Genomic DNA, 21,425 nt, shown 5'->3' on the forward strand with positions numbered 1-21,425 from the left:
TAATGAACAGTCATGTCGAGTTTGTTTCATTTGGTGACCTCATGAAGGACAGGAAACACACATCACTATTTCTTTGTTTGTATACACTTCTCAATTATGGGGTTTGCATCTGAATGTTGTATAAAATAAATGATGAAGCATAAGAATACTTTTGGAAAGATAACAATGTGATCTTAGTCTTCTAAATGAGAATTGTTTTTCATAGTAACTTGTGCTCAGTCAGTGGCCACGTCTCCTTGAGCACAGACACTATACTCAAACGTCATGGAACGCCCTTTTCCACAGAGTTAATAAAAGGACTCTTGACAAAATGTACATTTAGTCACAAATGCAGGGACGGGAGTTCCCACGTTGAAATGGCTAAGAAATCTACAAACTAAAGACCAATTATTCAGGCTGCAGCTGTTTAAGTACTTTAGTCTAGTAAACACAACCTGTCGAACGACCGAATGGTACTCTGACGTATCCATTATAACAAGCTACAACTACGAAAGACTTTGATCTCTGGTGGACAAACCATAGACTTTCTGTCAATTGACTATCCAACAGACGGACTGGCGGTCACAGAGAGGGACAACAAAGGCATACACTTGTAAATATGTAAATTGCAATTTATTTTCGAATGAGCGGCTGTTCATATTCAAAGTATTAGCATTTCCATGAGTGTAGTTAGCAACTGTATTACAGTGGGTCCGCTCTGAGTTTCCCACGCTTGAGCTGTCCCCACCCCTTTCCTTTTTCTACCAAGATGTTATATCGGTTTCGTCCACTAGGGACTTTTCTTTGTGTCATGATAGTAACCAATGTATAACTATGGTGTGTGTGTTTATGTAATTCTGTGATTGATTAGTTAGTTAGTAAATAAATAATTAAGCCAATTTATATATCGCTGATTCATGATTTATGATGCTAGGGTTTTTTTTTTTTTTATAATAATTTCACCTTTATTTAACCAGGTAAGCTAGTTGAGAACAAGTTCTCATTTACAACTGTGACCTGGCCAAGATAAAGCAAAGCAGTGCTACACAAACAACAACAACAGAGTTACACATGGAATAAACAAGTGTACAGTCAATAACACAATAGAAAAAAAAGAAAGTCTATATACAGTATGTGCAAATGGCGTGAAGATGTAAGGCAATAAATAAGCCATAGTAGCGAAGTAATTACAATTTAGCAGATTAAAACTGGAGTGATAAATGAGCAGATGATGATGTGCAAGTAGTGATACTGGTGTGCAAAAGAGCAGAAAAGTAAATAAAAACAATATGGGGATGAGGTAGGTAGATTGGGTGGGCAATTTACAGATGGACTATGTACAGCTGCAGCAATCGGTTAGCAGCTCAGATAGCTGATGTTTAAAGTTAGTGAGGGAAATGTAAGTCTCCAGCTTCAGCGATTTTTGCAATTCCTTTCCAGTCACTGGCAGCAGAGAACTGGAAGGAAAGGTGGCCAAAGAGGTGTTGGCTTTGGGGACGACCAGTGAGATATACCTGTTGGAGCGCGTGCTACGGGTGGGTGTTGTTATCCTGACCAGTGAGCTGAGATAAGGCTGAGCTTTACCTAGCATTGACTTATAGATGACCTGGAGCCAGTGGGTCTGGCGACAAATATGTAGCGAGGGCCAGCCGACTAGAGCATACAGGTCGCAGTGGTGGGTGGTATAAGGGGCTTTGGTAACAAAACGGATGGCACTGTGATAGACTGCATCCAGTTTGCTGAGTAGAGTATTGGAAGCTATTTTGTAGATGACATCGCCGAAGTCGAGGATCGGTAGGATAGTCAGTTTTACTAGGGTAAGTTTAGCGGCGTGAGTGAAGGAGGCTTTGTTGCGAAATAGAAAGCCGATTCTACATTTGATTTTGGATTGGAGATGTTCGATATGAGTCTGGAAGGAGAGTTTACAGTCCAGCCAGACACCTAGGCATTTGTAGTTGCCCACATATTCCAGGTCAGAACCGTCCAGAGTAGTGATGCTAGTCGGGCGGGTGCTAGCAGCGAACGGTTGAAAAACATGCATTTGGTTTTACTAGTGTTTAAGACCAGTTGGATGCCAATGAAGGAGTGTTGTTTGGCATTGAAGCTCGTTTGGAGGTTAGTTAACACAGTGTCCAAGGAAGGGCCAGATGTATACAGAATGGTGTCATCTGCGTAGAGGTGGATCAGGGAATCACCCAGCAGCAAGAGCGACATCGTTGATATATACAGAGAAAAGAGTCAGCCCGAGAATTGAACCCTGCGGTACCCCCATAGAGACTGCCAGAGGTTCGGACAACAGGCCCTCCGATTTGACACACTGAACTCTGTCTGCGAAGGTGTTGGTGAACCAGGAGAGGCAGTCATTTGAGAAACCAAGGCTATTGAGTCTGCCGATAAGAATGTGGTGATTGACAGAGTCGAAAGCCTTGGCCAGGTCGATGAAGATGGCTGCACAGTACTGTCTTTTATCGGTGGCAGTTATGATATTGTTTAGTACCTTGAGCGTGGCTGAGGTGCACCCATGACCAGCTCGGAAACCGGATTGCACAGCGGAGAAGGTACGGTGGGATTCGAAATGGTCAGTGATCTCTTTATTAACTTGGCAGATATCCAAGAGTTTGCGACATTCAGGAAGGAGACTGATGAGGTCATAATACATTAATAGAAGAACATAATCGATAATAAAATGTCTGAAGAGTTATATTTGAGAAATTGCAACTCAATAAGCAACATTTTCCTGTGGTGCCCCAACATGCTAGTTACTTACTATTCCGTAATTCATTAAAAAACATTAAAAAATATGTTACAAACAATGCAAAAAAAATTACAAAAAACTACTTTCCTGATTTTTTTTATTGGCAAGATTAGCAAACTTAGCCATGACTTGCCAGCAACAAACTCTGACACTACACATCCAACTATATCTGATCAAATTCTGAAAGACAAGCATTGTAATTTCTTATTCCGTAAAGTGAGTGTGGAAGAGATGAAAACATTATTGTTGTCCACAACTGGCATGGCTGTTCAAATGATCGGACCAAAATGTAGCGTCGGTTTCGTTCCACATATTTATTGGACAGTGAAACTTAAAGCGATACAAAAAATAAACTGAAGGAACAAAACAACAAACCGTGACGCAGGAGGAACAAACACACTCACAAAATATAATCACCCACAAAACACAAGTGGGACAAACATCAACTTAAAATATGGCCTCCAATTAGAGACAACGACAACCGGCTGCCTAATTGGAGGTCATGCCAAACAAAAACCAACCTAGAAATACAAAACTAGAAATTAAACATAGAAATACAAAAATGGCCAAACACCCCCTGTCACAGCCTGACCTACTCTACCATAGAAAATAACAACTTACCATGGTCAGGACGTGACAACAACAATAACAAGCCACCGGGGTCTGACAACTTGGATAGAAAATGACTGAAGTTAATAGCGGACGATATTGCCACTCCTATTTGCCATATCTTAAATTGAAGCTTACTTAAAAGTGTGTGCCCTCAGGTCTGGAGGGAAGCAAAAGTCATTCCACTACCTAAGAATAGTAAAAAACCCTTTACTGGCTCAAATAGCTGACCAATCAGCCTGTTACCAACATTGAGTAAAGTTACAGAAAAAAATAGGTTTGACCAGATACAATGCTATTTTACAGTAAACAAATTGTTTACTTTCAGCGCACTTATAGAGAAGGACATTAATGACTGTTGATTGGCTGAGAGAAATTGATGATAGAAATATTGTGGGGGCTTTTTTGTTAGACTTCAGTAGAGGTTTTGACATTATCGATCATAGTCTGCTGCTGGAAAAAACATATGTGTTATGGCTTTACACCCTCTGCTATATTGTGGATAAAGATTTACCTGTCTCACAGAACACAGAGGGTGATCTTTAATGGAAGCCTCTCCAACATAATCCAGGTAGAATCAGGAATTTCCCAGGTCAGCTGTCTAGGCCCCTTACTTTTTTTCAATCTTTACTAACGACATGTCAATGGCTTTGAGTAAGGCCAGTGTGTCTATGTATGGGGATGACTTAACACAGTACACGTCAGCTACTACAGCGACTGAAATGACTGCAACGCTAAACAAAGAGCTGCAGTTAGTTTCAGAATGAGTTGGAAAGGAATAAGTTAGTCCTAAATATTTCTAAAACTAAAAGCATTGCATTTGGGACAAATCATTCACTAAACCCTAAACCTCAACTAAATGTTGTAATAAATAATGTGGAAATTGAGCAAGTTGAGGTGACTAAACTGCTTGGAGTAACCCTGGATTTTAAACTGTCATGGTCAAAACATGTTGATACAACAGTAGCTAAGATGCGGAGAAGTCTGTCGATAAAAAACTCGCTGCTCTGCCTTCTTAACAACAAGGCAGGTCCTACGGGCCCTAGTTTTGTCACACCTGAACTACTGTTCAGTCGTGTGGTCAGGTACCACAAAGAGGTACTTAGGAAAATTTCAGTTGGCTCAGAATAGCACAGCACAGCTGGCCCTTAAAAGTACATGATATGTGATATGCATACAATGATATTCATGTCAAACTCTCAATTCTCAAAGTGGAGGAGAGATTGACTTCATCACTACTTGTTTTTGTAAGAAGTGTTGACAAGCTGAATGTACCGAGCTGTCTGTTTAAACTATTAGTACACAGCTTGGACACCCGTGTATACCCGACAAGACATGCCACCAGGCGTTTCTTCACAATCCCCAAGTCCAGAACCGACAATGGGAGGCGCACAGTACTTGCAACACAGACTGAGAGTCGAGAAGCAGGTGGTACATTTAATAAACCAACAAACATACATAGACGACATAGCAGTGGCGTCTTCACATAGACGAAGAAACAATACTGACTGGGGAAAGAACCTATGGGAGTGCCAGATATAGGGGAAGTAAAGTGACAGGACATTAAAAACTGTAATATCTTATGTTTCACCGAGTCGTGGCTTAACGATGACATGAATAACATACAGCTGCTGGGTTATACACTGTATTGGCAGGATAGAACAGTAGCCTTTGGTAAGACAAGGGGCGACGGTCTATGTATATTTGTAAACAGCTGGTGCACGATATCTAAGGAAGTCACAATGTTTTGCTCGCCACCACAAACCAATGCTGGCACTAAGACCGCACACAATGAGCTGTATATGGCCATAAGCAAACGGAAAACGCTCGTCGAGAGGCGGCGCTCCTAGTGGCCGCAGACTTTAATGCAGGGAAACTTCAATCCGTTTTATCTCATTTTTAAATGTGAAACCAGGGGGAAAAGAACTCTAGACCAACTTTACTCCGCACACAGAGACGCATACAAAGCTCTCTCGCTCTCCATTTGGCAAATCTGACCATAATTCTATCCTCCTGATTCCTGCTTACAAACAAAAACTAAAGCAGGAAGCACAAGTGACTCGGTCTTTAAAAAAGTGGTCAGATGAAGCAGATGCTAAGCTACAGGACTGTTTTGCTAGCACAGACTGGAATATGTTCTGGGATTCTTCTGGCATTGAAGAGTACACCACATCAGTCACTGGCTTCATCAGTGACTGTACATACATGCCCCAACCAGAAGCCATAGATTACAGGCAACATCTGCACTGAGCTAAAGGGTAGAGCTGCCACCTTCAAGGAAGCTTATAAGAAATCCCTCTATGCCCTTCGACGAACCATAAACAGGCAAAGCGTCAATACAGGACTAAGATCGAATCGTACTACACCGTCTCCGACGCTCGTCAAATGTGGCAGGGCTTGCAAACTATTACAGACTACAAAGGGAAGCACAGCTGCGAGCTGCCCAGTGACACGAGCCTACCAGACGGGCTAAATTACTTCTATGCTCGTGTTGAGGCATGTAACACTGAAACATGCATGAGAGCATCAGCTGTTCTGGACGACTGTGTGATCACACTCTCCATAGCCAATGTGAGTAAGACCTTTAACCAGGTCAACATTCACAAGGCCGCAGGGCCAAATGGATTACCAGAACATGTACTCCACTGACCAACTGGCAAATGTCTTCACTGACATTTTGAACTACTCCCTGTCTGAGTCTGTAATACCAACATGTTTCAAGCAGACCACCATAGTCCCTGTGCCCAAGAACACAAAGATATCCTGCCTAAATGACTACTGAGCTGTAGCACTCACGTCTGTAGCCATCAATTGCGTTGAAAGGCTGGTCATGGCCCACATCAACACTATTCACACGTTTCCAGAAACCCTAGACCCACTCCAATTTGCATACCGCCTCAGCAGATCCACAGATGATGCAGTCTCTACTGCACTCCACACTGCCCTTTCACACCTGGACAAAAGGAACACCTATGTGAGGATACTATTCATTGACTACAAACAGCTCAGCGTTCAACACCATAGTGAACTCAAAGCTCATCACTAAGCTAAGGACCCTGGGACTAAACATCTCCCTCTGCAACTGGATCCTGGACTTCCAGACGGGCCGACCCCAGGTGGTAAGGGTAGGTAACAACACATCTGCCACGCTGATCCTCAACACGGTGACCCCACCGGGGTGCGTTCTCAGTCCCCTCCTGTACTCCCTGTTCACTCATGACTGCTTGACCAGGCACGACTCCAACACCATAATTAAGTTAGCTGATGACACAACAGTGATAGGCCTCATCACCGACTACGATGAGACAGCCTATAGGGAGGAGGTCAGAGACCTGGCCTTCAACGTGACAACAACCTCTCCCTCAACGTGATCAAGACAAAGAAGATGATTGCGGACTACAGGAAAAGGAGGACCGAAAATGCCCCGATTCTCATCGACAGGGCTGTAGTGGAGTAGGTTGAGAGCTTCAAGTTCCTTCGTGTCCACATCACCAACAAACTATCATGGTCCAAGCATATCAAGACAGTTGTGAAGAGGGCACGACAAAACCCTCAGGATACTGAAAAGATTTGGCATGGGTCCTCAGATCCTCAAAAAGTTCTACAGCTGCACCATCCTGACTGGTTGCATCACTGCCTGGTGTGGTAACTGCTTGGCCTCCGACCGCAAGGCACTACAGAGGGTAATGTGTACGGCCCAGTACATCACCGGGGCCAAGCTTCCTGCCATCCAGGACCTCTATATCAGGCGGTGTCAGAGGAAGTTCCTAAAATTTCTCAAAGACTCCAGCCACCATAGTCAGACTGTTCTCTCTGCTACTGCACGGCAAGCGGTATCGGAGACTAGGTCCAAAAGGCTTCTAAACAGCTTCTACCCCCAATCCATAAGACTCCTGAACAGCTAATCAAATGTCTACCCATACTATTTACATTGCTGCCCCCCCCCTTACGCTGCTGCTATTCTCTGTTTATTATCTATGCATAGTCACTTTAACTCTACCTACATGTACGTATTACCTCAACTAACCAGTGCCCCCGCACATTGACTCTGTACCGGTACCCCCGTATATAGCCTCGCTATTGTTATTTACTGCTGCTATTTAAATATTTGTTACTGTATTTCTGATTTTTTACTTATCTATTTTAATTAACACGTATTTTTCTTAAAACTGCATTGTTGGTTAAGGGCTTGTAAGTAAGCACTTCACTGTAAGTTCTACACCTGTTGTATTCGGTGCATGTGACAAATAAAATTTGATATGAGGACGCCACCAACCAGAGGAACGGCCCTGAGGACGAGGAGTGGCCCCACAAACCAGGGACTCAGCTTCTTGCAGGGCAGGCGGAGTGGGAGGTTCCTGGTAGAGAGCCAGACACGATCCCCAGGATGGAAAAACGGGAGTCACACTGCAGTGGGGGTCTGCAAACTGGAGTCTTACTTGAGCATCGCTCCACACTTCTGCGCGCCTGAACCACTCATCAACCGCAGGAGCTTTGGTCTGGCCTGGGGGTCCACGGAGCCAGGGCCGGCTGAAAACCCAGAACACACTGGAAGGGGGTCAGCCAAGTGGAGGAGTGACGTAGAGAATTCTGGCCGTACTCGAATCGGACCCACTTTCCCTGCCGGTCCTGGCAGTGACTCCTCAGGAACCTCCCCAGCTCCTGGTTCATCCTCTCCACCTGCCTGTTGGGCTGAGGCCTATACCAGAATTGAGGCTGACCGTGACCCCGAGTTTCTCCATAAAGGCTCTCCATAGCCGTGATGTGAATTGGGGGCCACGGTTGGAGACGATGTCCTCCGGAAGGCCATAATGCCGGAAGACCTGCTGGAGTAGAGCCTCAGTGACCTGGAGAGCAGTAGGGAGACCAGAGAGGGATTAAAAGACAGGATATGGAAAATCTATCCACAACCACCAAAATGGTGGTGAAACTGTCAGAGGATGGGAGATCAGTAACAAAGTCAATGGATATATGAGACCAGGGAAGCTGGTCTCATCTATCCTTGCTGGAGCGTTGGGGGGGGGGGATTTGGTTTGGGCACATATGGAACAGGAGTTGACGTAGCGAGTGATGTCCTGCACCAAGGTGGGCCACCAGTACTTCTCAGAGATGGATTGGGTAGTGTCAGAAATACCTGGATGTCCAGCAACAACAGCTGTGTGTGCCCAGGTCAGCAGCTGATCCCTTGTCCCTGTGGTGACGTAGATGCGCTCAGGAGGACAGTTAGTGGGTGCGGGCTCCCTCTCCAGAGCCTGGCGGATGTCCACATCTACATCCCAGACCACAGGGGCTATGACTCGGGAGGATGGGATTATTGGTGCATTCTGGACAGGACCCTCTTCCGAATTGTAGAGACGGGACAGGGCATCGGCCTTGGTGTTTTTTTAACCTGGGCGATGGGTCAGCGTGAAGTCAAATCTTGTGAAGAAAAGGGCCCAACTTGCTTGGGGCGGATTCAGCCTCCTTGCTGTCTGTATGTACTCCAGGTTCCGATGGTCGGTGAGGATGCCGAATGAGTCCTTGGTGCCCTCCAGCCAGTATCACCACTTCTCTAATGTCAACTTCACCGCCAGGAGCTCTTGATCACCGGCGTCGTAATTCCTCTCTGCAGGGGACAGTTTCTTAGAGTAATATTCGCACGGATACAATTTCTGTGGATTACCTTGTCATTGAGACAGAACTGCCCCCACGCCCACCTCCACCACAAAGGATATCCTGGGATCTGGGTGTTTGAGCAATAGGGCGGAGGTGAAATGTCACTTGAGTAGACAGAAGGCCTCGTCGGCTGATGGGCTCCACACCAACCTATGGGGGCCACCCTTGAGAGAGGAGTGGCAATGGAGCTGAAGTTCCTGATGAAATGGTGGTAGAAGTTGGCTAACCCCAAAAACCGTCGTAACCCCTTTATGGTGGTTGGGACTGGCCATGACCTGACTGCATCTACCTTCTTGTCATCTGTCCTCACTCCCTGCAGGCTGATTTGGTAGCCTACAAAGGAGACAGCAATCTGATGAAACTGGAACTTCACAGCCTTGACGAACAGGTAGTTAGCCAGAAGGTGTTCCAGGACTGCCCAAACATAAGCGATGTGATCTTCCAGGGTAGCCGAGTAGACCAGGATGTCATCAATATACACGACCACCTGGTGTCCAAGCATGTCCCTGAACACCTCGTTGACAAATGCCTGGAACACTGACGGAGCATTTGCTAAGCCAAATGGCATCACCAAGTACTCGTAGTGACCAGACATTGTGCTAAAAGCTGTCTTCCATTCATCCCCCTCCCGGATGCAGATGAGATCTAATGCACTCCGCAGGTCCAGAATGGTAAAGAAACGGGCCCCGCGGAGCAGTTCGATGGCTGCCGGCACCAATGAGAGAGGGTAAAGGTGCTTTGTGGTGATTTCATTGAGTCCTCTGTAATCAATACATGGACGTAACTCTTCATCCTTCTTGGCCCACGAAGAAGAAACCAGCTGATGCAGGACTAGTGGACGTGTGACTTAAACCTTGTTGGAGGCCTCTTGGATGTACTCCTCCATGGCTTTGGTCTCAGCCACTGACAGAGGGTAGATGCGTCTGCTGACCGTCCCTCTGCTCTCGTGGATCCCAGGTTGGGAAGTACCGGACACCGCTGGAGCTGGTGTCCTCCTTGACCACAATAAAGAGTCCCAGCTGTTTACACTATTTACATTGACCCCCCCCCCCCCCCCCCTTTGTTTTTACACTGCTGCTACTCGCTGTTTATTATCTATGCATAATCACTTTAACCCTAACTACATGTAAAGATTACCTCGACTAACCTGTACCCCCGTACAATGACTCGGTACCGGTACCCCCTGTATATAGCCTCGTTATTGTTATTTTATTGTTTCACTTTTATTTCACTTTTTTTTACCTTAGTTTATTTAGAAAATATTTTCTTTAAACTATTTCTTGAACTGCATTGTTGGTTAAGGGCTTGCAAGTAAGCTTTTAATGTGGGCCCTATGGCCCTTCTCCTCCACCTGTGGGATACTACTCAGCATCAGGTGGGGCCTCATCCTCAATAACCCAGTGTGTGGATTATTCGTCTATGTTGGAGTACAAGGGAGTTGCAGCGCCATGTACATCGCTGCATACGCCATATGGAGAATAGGATGCCTGTTTTTACCCTATTGAGCAGAATATACAATCTTCACATTATGCAACAGAAGACCAGATCCGGGCTTCCTCTTGTCAGGGGAGCCCTCTTCAACAGGTTGCAGTGGAGAACATGGGACAGTCATATGGAGGACAGCAGCTAGAAGTTGCCTCCAGCCTGTTGTCAGGCATGGCTGCAACTGAGACCGGGGAGGGCCACATCATGTCCTCGGCCCCCGCTAGTCCTCAGGAGTTGCCTGCTATGGAGACTGAGCCCACACTAGATGTCCTTTCCCATCTTCCCTCCACTGCTGTGGAGTCTGGGGGAACCTTCTCCTCGGCTCGGGTGGCCTATGCGGATCCAGCAGCATCGGCACCAAGTCATCACCAGCCAAAGCTACCCGGCGAGCCGTTGACTATACCGGTCACAAAACTTTCAGTCTCCTTCAAACAGTGGCAGAGAGCACCATCGCTTGTCTGCCAATCTCTGGACTTGTGGGATGGTGGTGTGTGCCCAAAGTGAGTTGTGTGACTGATTTAATCTTGTCTTTACAGTACCAGTCAAATGTTTTGACACACCTACTCATTCAAGGTTTTTCTTTATTTGTACTATTTTCTACATGGTAGAATAATAGTGAAGACATCAAAACTATGAAATAACACATATGGAATCATGTAGTAACCAAAAAAGTGTTAAACAGATTCTTCAAAGTAGCCACCCTTTGCCTTGATGACAGCTTTGCACACTCTTGGCATTCTCTCAAAAGGTTATTGGTCACATACACATGTTTAGCAGATGTTATTACGGGTGTAGCGAAATGCTTCATGAGGTAGTCATTTACATTAACAGGTATGCCTTGTTAAAAGTTAATTTGTGGAATTTCTTTCCTTCTTAATGCGTTTGAGCCTATCAGTTGTGTTGTGACAAGGTAGTGGTGGTATACAGAGGATAGCCCTCTTTGGTAAAAGACCAAGTCCATATTATGGTAAGAAGAGCTCAAATAAGCAAAGAGAAACGACAGTCCATCATTATTTTAAGACATTAAGGTCAGTCAATGTGGAAAATTCCAAGAACTTTTAAAGTTTCTTCAAGTGCAGTCGCAAAAACCATCAAGCGCTATGATAAAAAATGTCTCTCATAATGACCGCCACAGGAAAGGAAGACCCAGAGTTACCTCTGCTGCAGAGGAAAAGTTCATTAGCGTTACCAGCCTCAGAAATTGCTGCCCAAATAAATGCTTCACAAAGTTCAGTAACAGACACATCTCAACATCAACTGTTCAGAGGAGACGGCGTGAATCAGGCCTTTCATGGTCAAATTGCTACAAAGAAACCACTACTAAAGGACACCAATAATAAGAAGAGACTTGCTTGGGCCAAAAAACATGAGCAATGGACATTAGAACGGTGGTAATCTGTCCTTTGGTCTGATGAATCCAAATTTGCGATTTTTTTGTTCCTAACATGAAGCATGGAGGAGGAGGTGTGATGTGTGGGGGTGCTTTGCTGGTGATTTATTTAGAATTCAAGGAATTTAAGGCACCAGCATGGCTACCACAGCATTCTGCAGTGATATGGGACTATCATTTGTTTTTCAACAGGACAATGACCCAACACACTTCCAGGCTGTGTAAGGGCTATTTGACCAAGAAGGAGAGTGATGGAGTACTGCATCACATGACCTGGCCTCCACAATCACCCGACCTCAACCCAATTGAGATGGTTTGGGATAAGTTGGACAGCAGAGTGAAGGAAAAGCAGCCAAAAAGTGCTTAGCATATGTGGGAACTCCTTCAAGACTGTTGGAAAAGCATTCCAGATGAAGCTGGTTGAGAGCATGCCAAGAGTGTGCAAAGCTGTCATCAAGGCAAATGGTGGCTACTTTGAAAAATCGCTAATATAAAAATGATTCCATATGTGTTATTTCATAGTTTCAATGTCTTCACCATTATTCTATAATGTAGAAAATAGTAAAAATAAAGAAAAACCCTTGAATGAGTAGGTATTTCCAGACTTTTGACTGGTACTGTACTGTTCTTAATAGTTGTTGTTGCATTATATACTGAACAAAAATATAAAAACAACATGTTAAGTGTTGGTCCCATGTATTATGAGTTGAAATAAATTATCAGAAAATGTTTACATGCGCACAAAAAGTGTATTTCTATAAAATGTTGTGCACAAATTTGTTCATATCCCTGTTAATGAGCATTTCTCCTTTGCCAAGGTAGTCCATTCACCTGGCAGGTGTGGCATATCAAGAAGCTGATTAAACAGCATGATCATTACACAGGTGCACCTTGTGCTGGGGACAATAAAAGGCCACTCCAAAATGTGCAGTTTTGTCACACAACACAATGCCACAGATATCTCAAGTTTTGAGAGAGCGTGCAATTGGAATGCTGACTGCAGGAATGTCCACCAGAGCTGTTGCCAGATAATTAAATGTTCATTTCTCTACCATAAGCCGCCTCCAACGTTGTTTTAGAGAATTTGGCAGTATGCCCAACCGGCCTAACAACCGCAGACAATGTGTAACCAACCACCCCAGCCAAGGACCTCCACATCCGGCTTCATCACCTGTGGGATCGTCTGAGACCAGCTACCCGGACAGCTGATGAAACTGTGGATTTGCACAACCGAAGAATTTCTGCATAATCTGTCAGAAACCGTCTCAGGGAAGCTCATCTGAGTGCTCGTTGTCCTCACCAGGGTCTTGACCTGACTGCAGTTTGGCGTCATAACCAACCTCAGTGGGTAAATGCTCATCTTTGATGGCCACTGGCACGGTGGAAAAGTGTGCTCTTCACAAATGAATCCCGGTTTCAACTGTACTGGGCAGGTGGCAGACGGCGTGTATGGCGTTTTAGTAGCGAGCGGTTTGCTGATGTCAACGTTGTGAACAAAGTGCCCCATGGTGGCGGTGAGGTTATGGTATGGGCTTGCATAAGCTATGGACAACAAACGCAATTGCATTTTATCGATGGCAATTTGAATGCACGAGATCCTGAAGCCCATTGTCGTGCCATTCATCTACCGCCATCACGTTTCAGCATGATAATGCAAGGCCCCGTCACAAGGATCTGTACACAATTCCTGCAAGCTGAAAATGTCCCAGTTCTTCCATGGCCTGCATACTCACCCATTGAGCATATTGGGGATGCTCTGGATCGACGTGCATGACAGCGAGTTCCAGTTCCCGCTAATATCCAGCTACATCGCACAGCATTAAAGAGGAGTGGGACAACATTCCACAGGCCACAATCAACACCCTGATCAACTCTATGTGACGAAGATGTATCACGCTGCATGAAGCAAATGGTGGTCACACCAGACACTGACTGGTTTCCTGATCCCCGTCTCCTACTTATTTTTTAAGGTATCTTTGACCAATAGTTGCATATCTGTATTCACAGTCATGTGATATCCATATATTAGGGCCTAATGAATTAATTTAAATTTACTGATTTCCTTATATGAACTGTAACTCAGTAAAATCTTTGAAATTGTTGCACTTTGTGTTTATATTTTTGTTCAGTGTACATACTGTATCAGGGTACTTTTATCCTTATTTAATGTAAAAAAGCTTACATCACAAAATGGCAACTACTTCTAAACATATAATCAATACACTTCATGGATTGGTGATAATCCCTGTTGAATTCATTATGTGTTTTGGTCAAATCAGATCACAATGTGTTCTCAACCTCAATCCAATATTTAAATGTAGTTGATTATTTGTCAAGTATAGTTTTCAAACTCAATAGTACCAAAATTAAATAACTGTTTACTATCTTTTTGAGTGGTGAATATAGGTTGAAATCTCATTGATCAATGTCTCTACCAAATATTACCAAGTTGAAATGACATGCTGTGCCCAGTGGGATGCTGTTGCCTTGTCAGCACTTTGCAGCTTCCTAAAAGATTTAACTTGAATTATGAGTCACAAGGCCCATGTAATTCCACTATAAATATGTGAGGACACCATTTATATGTGACAATATGTGGCAATTCGTGAAATAAATCATGGAATAAATAAATCACATTGCAATGTCTTAATACATGTTGCTGTATGTAATCACATGGCAGCAAACAGGTTGGCTGGCAAAACGTGCCATCATGCCTGACTTAATGGTCCATTAAACTCACAAGATTATCCGTGTCCATGGCTTTGTGTTGAATCAATGACATGTTTGAAAATAGATGTCAGGTGAATGACTGGTAAGAGTGACAGACCAAGCATTCTCATTTAAGTGTCCTTAACCTGTATTGAAGGATTAGCTAAGGGCTAAAGTGTCTGATGGAACATGTAACAATGATTTTGAATCACTAAACAGACCAGACAAGAGAAAATATTTCAATTTGAGACTTTAACAGATCAGTAACATGCAGGAATCTTCTTCTTCTTTAGAGTAATACATTGTGAGAATCTCAACGGCCTACTTCCCACAACCTCTCTCCTCGCCTCCTTCTCAAAACCTATTGGAAAAGAAAGCTCCTCCCCTCTGACCTTCTCCTCCAATGGATTTTGAGAAGGAGGTGAGGAGAGAGGACGTGAGGAGCATGCAGTTGAGATTCTCCCATAAACAAATGTATTTGTATTTTTGTATTTATTATGGATCCCCATTAGCTGATCTTTTAATGTCTCAAATTGAAGTATTTTCTCTTGTCTCTTCCTGGGATCCAGCAATATTAAGGCAGTTATATACAATTAAAAACGTTACAATACATTTCACAACAGATTTCACAACACAAATTAAGGCAGTTATATACATTTAAAAATGTCACATTACATTTGACAACAGATTTCACAACACATTGTGTGCCCTCTACTACCATATATCTACAACAACAAAAATCCATGTGCGTCTGTCTGTGCATGTGTCTCTTCACAGTCCCCGCTGTTCAATAAGGTACATTTTTTATCTGGGTGCATCCTTTATGGAGTAAAGATATGCACCTCTGAACAAGTCACACATAACCATAGCCTACACAGTACAATGTCATAGAGACTGAGCTATACAGAGTACATTTACATTGATAGATGGATTAATATTTGGATATCTATGTCCCTTCCCTTCCCCAAGTCATGACATAACAGCCAGCCACAGTGGTTGGCTCCTCACAAGCTACTCCTAGTCATGGCTCAAAAGGTACCTGGTCTTTTGTTGTGTGCTAAAAAAAAAAAAAGCCTTATCCACTCAACCTGTGAAGCTGTTAGGATAATTAATCTGTTTCCCATTCTGCAGATAGACTGACAGACTATGTCCATTGTTGCAGATCTGCTCATCTCACCTGTGATCATAAAGCCACCAGTGAATCCATTGTTGAGGCTACTTTGAGCCACTGGTCAGAGTGGATCTGGTGTGACATCTTTTGGGAGATCATCAGGTGGATAACCTCAGCACCCAGAACCAATCAGCTACTGTATTTTGATGGAGACTAGGTGGATGTATGTGAATGCTTGGCGAGACACAGACACACACGTACGCACAGAGAGAGACATGTAGCGAGTTCAATCTAACCTCAGAAAAAATCGTCAAGCGCCAGAATAGTTGCAAGAAGGCGCCACTTGGAGGCGTCCGTCGCATATTTTTAATCACACACATATCGAGACAGAAAGTGTGCTTGGGGGGAAGAGAGAAAATGTTTTGTACTGTTTATCCTGACGTCAGTTAGTACGGCTTGCACTACTGCCGTTGTCTCGCAACTACGTTTGAGCAAGAATTCGGGAATCGATAGGCTGGAGTCCACAACTTGCAGATCGTTCCTCGAGGAGTCACTGAAATGATTTCTGCAGATATTCCAAACAGGACTAAAACAGCACAATGAACACCTGTGCTTTTCTGCTGCTCCTGGCCGTTCAAATCTACGCCGAAGGCATAGAGGGACCAACAGGTAAAGAGCCCTTTCTTCCTGTTTTCAAGTCACTGCGCACTTGGGAAGCGATGCATCCAGTTTAGCAAGCTCTAAGTCGATGTGTTGAGCCTGAAAAGGGGTGTGAAAGGTGTCGCAGTATGTTTTCCACAGTTAACTTTATTCATAGGCGACTGAAGGCTTACTGAGATAATGGGCTCTTCATAAGAATAGACAACTTTGTAATGGAAATGTGTTTTATTAGATTGCTTCGAATCTGAGGATAGTGCTTGTTTTGTGAGAAAGACTTTCCCCTCTGCATTCCAGATCAGAATCCACCTCGTATTCCCGCTTTTTGTTATACCTTTATGGTATGTAAAGGGACTGATAGTCTAGGGTATGTTATTCGTATATTCGCCTAATCGTTTAGCCCGTATTTCCCCCTTGGAAGTAGGCTATTCAAACAGTGCGTCGGCTACCCTGTCATGATAACGCATTGGTATTGTTTGCTACTTTAATTCTAGATGAACAGTTCTGGACCTGAAATCCCGAAATTGCATTCCAACGTGTAAATGTGGATACAGCTTTACCGATGTTTTGTGTTGAGTTTTAAAGCCTCTTATCTGGTGGAAATATGCAGACTGAGGGAAAGTCATGCTTTGATTGAGAACGTGCTGGCAAGTGTTTATACTGACATGTTCAACCTGACCCAGTCTGTAATAACTACATGTTTCAAGCAGACCACCATAGACCCTATGCCCAAGAACGCCAAGGTAACTGTCTAAATGAATATTGCCCCATAGCACTCACATCTGTAGCCATGAAAGGCTAGTAATGGCTCACATCAACCCAAACACCCTGGACCCATTCCAATTCGCATACTGCCTCCACACTGCCCTCTCCCACCTGGAGGAACACCGACACTATATATACAAAAGTATGTGGACACCCATTCAAATGAGTGGATTTGGCTGTTTCAGCCACAACCGTTGCTGACGTGTATAAAATTGAGCACACAGCCATGCGATCTCCATAGTCAAACATTGGCAGTAGAATAGCCTTACTGACGAGCTCAGTGACTTTCAATGTGGCACCGTCATAGGATGCCACCTTTCCAACAAGTCAGTTCTTAAAATGTTGAACCACTAGGCTACCTGCCACCCCCAGATTGGGCTACGATAATGAATTTATCCTCTGCAGCAGAGGTCTTTCTTTCTTGTGGCAGTTCTCATGAGAGCCAGTTTCATCATAGCGCTTTATGGTTTTTGCATCTGCACTTGAAGAAACGTTCAAAGTTCTTGAAATTTTCCACATTGAACGACCTTCATGTCTTAAAGTAATGATGGACTGTCGTTTCTCTTTGCTTATTTGAGCTGTTCTTGCCATAATATGGACTTGGTCTTTTACCAAATAGGGCTATCTTCTGTATACCACCACTACCTTGTCACAACACTGATTGGCTCAAACGCATTAAGAAGGAAAGAAATTCCACAAAATAACTTTTAAGAAGGGACACCTGTTAATTGAAATGCATTCATGAAGCTGGCTGAGAGAAGGAAAGCAGCCAACAATGTGGGAACTCCTTGAAGACTGTTGGAAAAGCATTCCATGTGAAGCTGGTTGAGAGAAGACAGCTTTGCAAATTCTGTGCCATCAAGGCAAATGGTGGCTACTTTGAAGAATCTAAAATATAATATATTTTGATTTGTTTAACCCTTTTTGGGTTACTACATTATTCCATATGTGTTATTTCATAGTTTTGATGTCTTCACTATTCTACAATGTAGAAAATAGTAAAAACAAAGTAAAACCCTTGAATGAGTAGGTGTGTCCTAAATTTTGACTGGTATTGTATACTAAATAATAGAGTTGAAGTCGGAAGTTTACATATACCTTAGCCAACTACATTTAAACTCAGTTTTTCACAATTCCTGACATTTAATCCTAGTAAAAATTCCCTGTCTTAGGTCAGTTAGGATCACCACTTTATTTTAAGAATGTAAAATGTCAGAATAATAGTAGAGCAGATTCTTTATTTCAGCTTTTATTTCTTTCATCACATTCCCAGTGGGTCAGAAGTTTACATACACTCAATTAGTATTTGGTAGCATTGCCTTTAACTTGGCTCAAATGTTTCGGGTAGCCTTCCACAAGCTTCCCACAATATGTTGGGTGAATTTTGGCCCATTCCTCCTGACAGAGCTGGTGTAACTGAGTCAGGTTTGCAGACCTCCTTGCTCGCACACGCTTTTTCAGTTCTACCCACAGATTTTCTATGGGATTGAGGTCAGGGCTTTGTGATGGCCACTCCAATACCTTGACTTTGTTGTCCTTAAGCCATTTTGCCACAACTTTGGAAGTATGCTTGGGGTCATTGTCCATTTGGAAGACCTATTTGCAATCAAACTTTAACTTCCTGACTGATGTCTTGAGATGTTGCTTCAATATATCCACATCATTTTCCCTCCTCATGATGCCATATATTTTGTGAAGAGCACCAGTCCCTCCTGCAGCAAAGCACCCCCACAACGTGATGCTGCCACCCCCGTGCTTCACGTTTGGGATGGTGTTCTTCGGCTTGCAAGCTCCCCCTTTTTCCTCCAAACATAACGATGGTCATTGTGGTCAAACAGTTCTATTTTTGTTTCATCAGACCAGAGGACATTTCTCCAAAAAGTACAATCTTTGTCCCCATGTGCAGTTGCAAACCGTTGAAAATTGTTGGAAAAATGACTTGTGTCATGGACAAAGTAGATGTCCTAACCGACTTGCCAAAACTATAGTTTGTTAACAAGAAATTTGTGGAGTGGTTGAAAAACAAGTTTTAATGAATCCAACCAAAGTGTATGTAAATTCCTGACTTCAACAGTATATATTACAATTATACACTTCAACAGTGTTTACCACTCCTGCTCCTGGGACATCAACGATTACACATTGTGACTATGCAATAGACTAGAAACTAGAGGTCGACCGATTATGATTTTTCAACACCGATACCGATTACTGGAGGACCAAAAGCCGGTGCCGATTAATCGGCCGATTTTTATTTATATATATATATTTTTGTAGTAATGTCAATAACAATAATACTGAATGAACAATGAACACTTATTTTAACTTAATATAATACATCAATAAAATCAATTTGGTCTCAAATAAATAATGAAACATGTTCAATTTGGTTTAAATAATGCAAAAACAAAGTGTTGGAGAAGAAAGTAAAAGCTCAATATTTGCCATGTAAAAAAGCTAACGTTTAAGTTCCTTGCTCAGAACATGAGAACATATGAAAGCTGGTGGTTCCTTTTAACATGAGTCTTCAATATTCCTAGGTAAGAAGTTTTAAATTGTAGTTATTATAGGACTATTTCTCTCTATACCATTTGTATTTCATATACCTTTGACTATTGGATGTTCTAATAGGTACTGTAGTAGAGGTCGACCGATTAATCGGAATAGCCGATTTCAAGTTTTCATAACAATCGGAAATCGGTATTTTTGGACGGCAATTTGGCCTATTTGTTTTTTATTTTTAATAAAACATTTTTTTAGACCTTTATTTAACTAGGCAAGTCAGTTAAGAAAACATTCTTATTTTCAATGACGGCCTAGGAACGGTGGGTTAACTGCCTTGTTCAGGGGCAGAACGACAGATTTTTACCTTGTCAGCTCGGGGATTCAATCTTGCAACCTTACGGTTAACTAGTCCAACGCTCTAACCACCTGCTTTACATTGCACTCCACGCGGAGCCTGCCTGTTACGCGAATGCAGTAAGAAGCCAAGGTAAGTTGCTAGCTAGCATTAAACTTATAAAAAACAATCAATCAATCAATCATAATCACTAGTTAACTACATACACATGGTTGATGATATTACTAGTTTATCTAGCCTGTCCTGCGTTGCATATAATCGCTTAGGTACACGTTGCTCCAACCATAAACATCAATGCCTTTCTTAAAATCAATACACAAGTATATATTTCTAAACCTGCATATTTAGTTAATATTGCCTGCTAACATGAATTTCTTTTAACTAGGGAAAATGTGTCACTTCTCTTGCAAACAGAGTCAGCGTATATGCAGCAGTTTGGGCCGTCTGGCTCGTTGCGAACTGTGAAGACTATTTCTTCCTAACAAAGACAGCCGACTTCGCCAAATGGGGGATGATTTAACAAAAGCGCATTTGCGAAAAAAGCACAATCGTTGCACGACTGTACCTAACCAAAAACATCAATGCCTTTCTTAAAATCAATACACAGAAGTGTATATTTTTAAACCTGCATATTTAGCTAAAAGAAATCCAGGTTAGCAGGCAATATTAACCAGGTGAAATTGTGTAATTTTGCGTTCATTGCACGCAGTCAGGGTATATGCAACAGTTTGGGCCGCCTGGCTCATTGCGAACTAATTTGCCAGAATTGTACGTAATTATGACATAACATTGAAGGTTGTGCAATGTAACAGGAATATTTAGACTTTGGGATGCCCCCCGTTAGATAAATTACTGACAGGAAAAATGTTTTGTTTTCGAGATGATAGTTTCCGGATTCGACCATATTAATGACCTAAGGCTCGTATTTCTGTGTGTTATTATGTTATAATTAAGTCTATGATTTGATAGAGCAGTCTGACTGAGCAATGGTAGGCAGCAGCAGGCTCGTAAGCATTCATTCAAACAGCCCTTCGCATTGCATTGCGCTGTTTATGAGTTCAAGCCTATCAACTCCCGAGATTAGGCTGGTGTAACCGATGTCAAATGGCTAGCTAGTTAGCCGGGTGCGCGCTAATAGCGTTTCAAACGTCACTCGCTCTGAGACTTGGAGTAGTTGTTTCCCTTGCTCTACATGGGTAACGCTGCTTCGAGGGTGGCTGTTGTCGATGTGTTCCTGGTTTGAGCCCAGGTAGGAGCGAGGAGAGGGACGGAAGCTATACTGTTACACTGGCAATACTAAAGTGCCTATAAGAACATCCAATAGTCAAAGGTATATGAAATACAAATCAAATAGAGAGAAATAGTCCTATAATTCCTATAATAACTACAACCCAAAACATCTTACCTGGGAATATTGAAGACTCATGTTAAAAGGAACCACCACCTTTCA

The 21,425-nt window shown here is 43.0% G+C and overlaps 1 protein-coding gene across 8 annotated transcripts in view; it reads left to right on the top strand.

Annotated features, from left to right (window-relative positions):
• Positions 1-16,107: 16,107 nt before the first annotated feature.
• Positions 16,108-21,425, top strand: part of ptprub (protein tyrosine phosphatase receptor type Ub) — a 358,144-nt gene continuing 352,826 nt past the window's right edge. For 7 of the 8 annotated variants that reach the window (XM_029738216.1, XM_029738219.1, XM_029738220.1 and 4 more), the window contains exon 1: positions 16,108-16,362. In XM_029738216.1, the coding sequence (XP_029594076.1) occupies positions 16,293-16,362 (70 nt within the window). In that variant the 5' untranslated portion in view covers positions 16,108-16,292. The remainder of the gene's footprint in view (positions 16,363-21,425) is intronic. The other variant, XM_029738223.1, reaches the window with a different exon arrangement.

The sequence above is a fragment of the Salmo trutta genome, chromosome 37 (assembly GCF_901001165.1).
Source record: "Salmo trutta chromosome 37, fSalTru1.1, whole genome shotgun sequence".
NCBI classification, from domain to species: Eukaryota; Metazoa; Chordata; class Actinopteri; order Salmoniformes; family Salmonidae; genus Salmo; species Salmo trutta.